The 7,479-nt window shown below is 40.6% G+C and overlaps 1 protein-coding gene across 13 annotated transcripts in view; it reads left to right on the forward strand.

Annotated features, from left to right (window-relative positions):
* The window catches only part of BAZ2B (bromodomain adjacent to zinc finger domain 2B), an 86,264-nt gene that overhangs the window by 20,813 nt on the left and 57,972 nt on the right, over positions 1 to 7,479 (forward strand). For all 13 annotated transcript variants that reach the window (XM_027907501.1, XM_027907508.1, XM_027907503.1 and 10 more), the window contains one exon: positions 7,090 to 7,245. In XM_027907501.1, the coding sequence (XP_027763302.1) occupies positions 7,092 to 7,245 (154 nt within the window). In that variant the 5' untranslated portion in view covers positions 7,090 to 7,091. The remainder of the gene's footprint in view (positions 1 to 7,089; positions 7,246 to 7,479) is intronic.

A 7,479-nucleotide genomic window follows, 5' to 3' on the forward strand; every position in this document is an offset into this window, starting at 1 on the left:
TGGAGTATGATGAGGTATTATGGTAGTTTGTAAGTTTAGGACTGCAGGGTGAAAGAATCCTTTTCTGTGCATTCTCTTTCTTATGGGAAGTGCCTGTGAACTAGTTCTGAGCTCATTATTTTGACACGTGTGGAGTTCATACACTCAAACAGGTGTTGGATTTGTAGTTATTTCTTCCCCAAATTACCCTTAGCTTATGCTTTTAAAGGTTAACTGTTTAGAGTTTTTTGTACCCAGTCATTTTTTTATGTGTCATTTTTCCAGCACAAAGTCAAATAATACCAGGTGGGCAAAATACATTGTTTGTAGCGAGTTTGAGTGGTCTTATATATACAGGTTAGAGCAGATGCTTTAGGCTTCAGAAAGTTAGCCTTTGGTTCAATACCTTCCATTGTTATTTGGCAAAGACTGGTAAAGATTGGCAAGGTTCAGTTATGGAAGTACTAAAAAGCATGTTTGGCACAAACAGTGGTAAATTTTAACAGTTCTCAGACAAGCCTGTGGCAGCATTGGCTTTCAGAGGTTCAGAAGGGTACTTCCTCCCTAGGTGTTTTCTGAAGCTCTGCTGGTCCCTGTAATTTGAGGTAAGCCTATATTTTGAGCTTGAGATGAAATCTGGCTTTTGAACCGTGGGAAGGGGTATACGATACAAGGCCTAAACAGGAGCTAAGTTTCTGAGTGGCAAAATGTCAGCAGAAAAGCAGAAAATTGGCCTCTGGCAGATTGAAATTTAGGTTTTGGAAAAGCAGAAAAAGCATTGATTTCTGCTGTATATTATAGAGATAGTTATAGATACAGTTTGCTCAGTACCCTCACACATTGAATAATAGTATAAAATGCTAAGTCTTGCTTCTGTAGGACAAGATGTAGTAGTACTAGAATCTAGTGCAGATGAAGCAAGTATTAAAGTCTCATGAACAGGATATTAAAAAAAATAGGTATGTGGGGAATGAAAGATTGACCTTTTACATAGAAACTGGAAACATGTTAAACTGAACTGTTATGCACAAAAATAAAAATTAATATTAATCTCAAGATAGTATAAAATACTGCAGTGATTCAGGCACATGGTGTGACTTTTGGGGATGGTCCTGTGCAGGGATAAGGACTCAATGGTCCTTGTGGGTCCCTTCCAACTCGGCATATTCTGTGGTTCTGTGATTTGTTCACTGGTTTTTGTGGGTTGGTTGGTTTGTTTGTTTGAACAGAAAGGTTTGTCATTTCTGAAATGGTGAATCATTTGTTTCAGTTTGATAGCCAAATCTGTTGAAACTGTGTTGTGTATTTACCAAACTGATGCCAGAGAATCTTTGCATTAGAATGTTCTTCAGAACTGCTATTATTTCAGCCTCTAAAGTCATAACGAGTCCAGGCTCTGCATCGATTTTAGGAGATGTCAATACTTATTTTTTGTTTAGCATTGGCTTACAAGTGTTGGGATACAGACGCGTAGTGCCATCATCTCCACTCCATGAGCAATGTCTCCATGAGCCTTTCTGTCTGCACTGTACCACTGCCACCCTGCTGTTTAAATCGTGACTGCTACTCTTCTTAGATGGGTGGATTGCATAGCTTTTCCACTGGTGGAAGAATCTTACGGGATGTCACCTGATTAAAATTTGCTGTGCGGCAAGAAGTGACTTGGGCAGCTGCTTTTGTAGGGTGACATTCGTGGCTGCAAGTGTTTACATCTGTGTCAGAAGCTCTCTCTGTCTGTTTTTTGTGTTTTGAGGGTGGTGGTGTCAACTTTTCCTTTCCTAGCCCAGCATAGAAGTGAAAATAACAGAAGGTGAAGAGGTGTTTATTTTTAATAAAAGTGGTGACTGCAAAATATGCATGTATAAAGTTGATAAGCTCATACAGAATAACAGATATTGCAGATAGATTTGACTTCAGGACAGTAGGTTTAAATTAGATATTAGGAAGAAATTCTTTACTATAAGGGTGGTGAGGTCCTGGCACAGGTTGGCCAGAGAGGTTATGGGCTGCCCATCCCTGGCACTGTTCGAAGCCAGGTTGGATGGGCTTGGAACAGCCTGGTCTAGTGAAAGCCTTCAAACCCAAACTGTTCTATGAAGATTCTATTTATATATTATTTAAACCAAACTCTTAGTGTTGTTATTTTGAGTTTGAAGTGTTTGTTTTAGGTAGACTTGTGTCACTTCAACATTAAGTGCCTCTCTGCAGTGCTGTATTGCCTCATGGGTGCCTAGTATGGCCATACACTTTTTGTGGTACAAACTGGGTGGATTAGATTTCTTGCCTACCATTATGCAGCTTTCAGGAATATATTCTGAGGTTTATCCATAAACGAGGCTTATGGAGGATTGTAACTTAACTTGACCTGAGTGCCCCTCCTCCCTCCACGGACTGTAAAGCAAGTGAAATATAATGCCCTACTTGTAAATAGTCTTTCTTTACCATAATCATGAAGATTGATGAAACGTGTGAATGCAGAAGCATTCAAAGCGACATTTATTTTTAACTAAAAGGAACACCAGTACTTGTAAAATAAGAGAAAATAAATTTTTGATTTGCATCTAAATTTGCATGTATTGTTTAATGAGGAATTTATCCTGTCTGATGAAGTCAAAAAAGATGCATTGTTTAAAATGTCATTTTATCCTGAATCTATTTTAAATGGCCACTGTGTATTACCAAATAGTAGAATGGCAGCTGAATCCCTTCTCTGTTTTCATTTTTGCAGGCCAGTCCTGACTCACGTATACCAAAACTTAAGAGTCAGATCTGCTTTGAAATGGCTTTTAGTAAGTCACCTTCTCTGGGTAAAGACTGTTGAAAAAACATCTATGGAATTGTGTTTGTGATTTTATGAATCTTTTCACTGCTGTGGAATCTGATGTAATAAAACAGTGAGTTGTTATATCACTGAACCTGGTCTAGTATGAGGCAGGGGATGGCTACAAAGCCCATTTAGAATGTAATGCTGGAACATACAGTCTGGTTCATGCAGTGTAACTGGAGTAATGTAGTGAGGGTATTTGTGCGTAGAAGTCTTTGTAGTTTGTATGATACCTATGAAACACAAGCCAATCTTGCTGTTGATTTACTAAAAAAGGTTTTATTATGCTAGTTGATTTACTAAAAGAAATTTTGTTGCGGTGACTTTTTTCCCTGGAGAGCTTTATGTAAAGTGCTTAGAGTAAATTATTGAAAGTGACGTAATTGCAGCGACGTTCTGCAAAACTTCGAATATTTAGCAACTGACTTGGCCTTTCAGGTTTGTACAGTATTTGAGACATGTAAAGTGGGTCTCAATAATTATACTGGCACTTCTATTTGAGTTTAAACATCTCAGTGTGTAAAACGTTGTAGCTGTAGTAGACTGTGTGAAAGGTGTGTGAGTAGACGCGGTCACCAGAGCAGGGAGCCTTTGGTGTTCACAGGTGGTCTGTAGCGAGCTGCAGCCCTTCCTGTGGGGAACTCACTTCCTTTTCCACCAGGTTTTGGTCAGGGTGCTTGCTTGTTTTGTGTATCTTTTGGTTTTATCTCCACTACTCCTTGGTTCTGTGGCCCTTGTGGGAGGTGAACCCACAGATGCTGCCTGGCCTGCTGAGTCACCTCCCAGCCAGCACCCAGCCTCTGCATTCAGCCCTGGAGCACTTGACCTTCTGGGGCATTTCCCGGCTGTGATGAACTCTGCTGTGCTGGATTGGCTGTTCTGAGAGACTCTGATGTGCTTCCCTTCAGCAGCTGCAAGACCTCTGGCATCAGAGCTCTCATTGACACAAGAAGTAGCTGCGGACTGGTGGTATTATGACACGACACAATTAAATACCTTGTGTGAGGCAAGAGAACACGAGATGTTGTGGAACTCTTCCGCAGTGGCTGTCAAATAGTTTTTTCAGATTTCCCTTGGTAATTGAGGAAGACCCAAACGTATTTTAACCCAACTTCTTTTCCCCTGTATTAGAGGTAATAATTGAAATAATGAAGCAATACATGGGAGTGTAGAGGTTAAACTGGAATTTGGAGGTGAATTAGTCTAGTGTTTAGATGTCTTCAAGACACAGTTAATAGTATTCACACATCCCAGCTAACATTGACAGAATGCCATTTTATTCATGATACTATCCTATGAGGGAGCCCCCGGTGGTCCAGGGGAAAATACACTGCACTGTCACTGCAGAGACCTGGGTTCGATTCCCGGTCGGGGCCCCTCCCCGGGCAGATGGAGCTCGTTAGCCCGTAAGGCAATCCATCTACGTCCTGAGGACCTCGCTGCCACTGTCCAAGCGTGCTTGGCCCCGGCAGATGAACCTCAGGATTAAAGGGTGGGCTCAGTTCTGCGCACACTGTGTCTCACCTAAAAAATCCACTGCGCAGGCTGGAAGGTGGAAAGACCTTCCCCGGTTCTTCGTTCGCGAAGAGACTGGCCATTATATTACTATCCTATGAAAGGAGTTACTTGTTAATACCTGTTTAAAACTAGGAAAGGTTTGGGGTTTTTTCTGTGTTAGGGTGCATCTCGGCAAAGGTTTTGAGTATAGAATAGCAAGTTGATTTACTTTAAACAAATTTCAACTTGTTACATTTGAAAATGATTTGATTGTTGTTTGCTTTAGTAAACATTTACTTGGTTTTGGTGTTTCTGTTTTTATTAAACATAAGTAATTTTTTTTCTTTGGTTTTTTTTTTTTTATTTTTCCTCAGAAAAGACAACATTTTGCTTGTGTAAAGCTTCATGTTCTCTTCTTTGTTCCCTTTTAATGAGAGGTTGCTTTCTGTTTTCATTGGGTTCAGTTGCATTAATGATTGTTATTGACTATGAAAAATTCTGGGAAAATAACTGGAGTTTCAGACAAGGCATTGAGAAGAACTGACACAAATCACTACACCTGGAAAATAAAAAAGTGTTTTTTTCCTAGCTTTATTTACTGATTTTCTTTTACAAATATGAGAGATTAAAAAACAAAACAATCATGAAAGTTCATCCTAAGTATTGACTGACAAAATACATTGCAATGGAACTAATGTCTAATTTATACTTGAAGTCAAAAATAATATGGATCTTCCGTAACTGGTATGGACTTTTTTTAGTCACAGAATGCATTAGGTCTACAGTGTAATTATTGCTGATCCTGACTAATGACTGTTGCAGGGATTATCTCTTTTGGAGTCAGCCATCTGCTGTGGTTAGAGTAATTAACTACACATAATTAAGGGTTGACTTAGTTTGAAATCAAAAGTATGTATGTCTCTAGGAAAAGAATATAATTTCTTCAGTTCAGAATAATTCAGAAATACCAATATTCCACTTCTCTATTAAAGACCTAAGCAGCTAAATTAGAGGGTGAAAAAGCATCTTCTCAAAAATACCTCCCAGCCCCCTGCAAACTGAAATGAGGGGGAGGGGGGATAGAGAGGAAGAGAGGAAGAAGGGGAGCCTTAAAAGTTTATTACTGTTCTCCCTGTTCTTATGTGATGCTCTGTTACCAGTTCAAACAGATGCTTATGTTGGTTAAAAGCTTGCAAGTAAAGCTAAATTTACATTTCTGTATTAAAAAAGTATTGATTTGCCAAGCATATCTTCCTTTTTATGACTCAAATATGGATTGCTTGTAGGTGGTTCTTAACTATGCTTGTTTATAAAATACACTAGATGGTCACGTCTGAGGAACTACAGGCCTGTCTACCTGACTTCAGTGCCAAGGGAGGTAATGGAGCAGATCATGCTGAGTACCATCACGTGGCATGTACAGGACAGAGAGGGGATCAGGCCCAGGCAGAATGGGTTTATGAAAGGCAGGTCCTGCTTGACCAACCTGATCTCCCTTTAAAAATGGCAAGGTGAGCCACTCAGCAGATGAGGGAAAGGCTGTGGATGTGTCTGCCTAGACTTTAGTAAAGCCTTGGATGTTTCTCTGACAGCCTTTCCAGTAAATCTGACAAAAATCTCCCTCTGTTCCTGGGACACTCTAGGACAGGAACCAGTTTCTTGGGAGTTTCCCTGTTTGGAGTTCAATGTGCTTAGTCTTAGTGCTTTTTTAATAATACAGGGACTCTGAAAAGATTTCTTCCCTACCTTATTTATTCTCTATTCCTGACTCACCATCACCTGCAGTACTGGCAGATTGAGTCAGTCAGTCTGTTGATGCTTGCTACCATTGTGCTGAGACATCACTGGCCTGACTGCATTTTTTAAGTATTTGAGAAACTACTTCTCAACAACTAATGGTTTTAAGAATAATTTTACTGTCTGTTTTCCTTAAAATACACATGCTCTTTCAGTGAAATAAGTCTGGTAACTTTTGATTTGGACAATTCATGGCACAAATAAAAATGTCTTATTTTTTATGAGAAGCTTATGAGGAAACAACAACAAAAAACCCCCCTTCCAACTTACAGGAATTCTTACGTTTATACTACCTTACCATAATTGCCAGGCCTTTCCTTAAATTAAGAGTCTAGGATATGGACTTTCTGGCACATACTACAGGTTCTTTAAAGCTGGTGTCTGTCAGAGAGCGGTAAGAGCAGGGCTTCTCTGCAAGGAGGGACAGGCTGGCAGTTGAGGATTATGCAGGCTCTGGCGCAGTTCCATGGGATTTGGGCACTGCTGGTCACAGAGTTAGACACAGTAACGGAACCTGTCAGGCCCAGGGCCCATCTCTGATGTAGTCTGATTAGGAGTGGCAGAAGATGGGAGGTGATGCTGTCCTAGGGAAAGCTAGAATGTGAGATGTGGGATCTTGGCAGGACTGAGCACGGGCAGGCTACAGTGTGGGCTGGCTCTGGCAGGGACTGAAGGGGCCAGGCTGGGCTAAGCTGAGCTGGAGCTCCCTGGCACGGTGTGGGTAGTGGTCTTAGCTGAGCCCATAGGCCTTCAGGTGGAAATGTGATCGGACTCTGAACAGCACTACCCCATTCCCTTAATGCTGTGGCTGTGCTGGATTCCCTCAAGGCTGGGGGGTTGTTAGTGGGATGTACTTGTCGTGTGAAGCTCTTGTAGGAGCCTCTCAAGAATTTAGTGCAGGTCCTGAGACACAGTTAGGACAAACAATCCTGTAGTCCCTTGTGATTTCCTTTCCTGTTATGGAGGAGAGACATTTCTCTTCTCTCTTACAGATATGGAGTCTGGAGAGCAGTTAACATCACCATCAGTCTCCTCTGCTGCAGCTGCTTCCACTCCAGCATCGTCGACACCATCGGGAGCTTCAGAAGGATCGAAAGGTGGCCTTTCCACTGGAGCTGCGACACTGAGCTCCACAATCAGCACATGTGGTAAAAATTACTCAAGTCTATATTGCAATGTAATTTTAGTGTTTCTCAATGTTTGTAATTATTATTACAAGTCAGATATAAAAAGGTTGCACAGATGCATCAGAGAAAAATGTTTGAGGTTTTTTTGTTTTGCCAAGCAATATTCATTTCCTGTGAATACATTTTACATAGTACTCATTTATTGAAGTAATGAAATTAATTAAAAATCACTGCTTTAAAATGTGAAAAAATGTC

The sequence above is a fragment of the Empidonax traillii genome, unplaced genomic scaffold (assembly GCF_003031625.1).
Source record: "Empidonax traillii isolate 1590-97213 ecotype Southwest subspecies unplaced genomic scaffold, ASM303162v1 scaffold1487:size278866, whole genome shotgun sequence".
NCBI classification, from domain to species: Eukaryota; Metazoa; Chordata; class Aves; order Passeriformes; family Tyrannidae; genus Empidonax; species Empidonax traillii.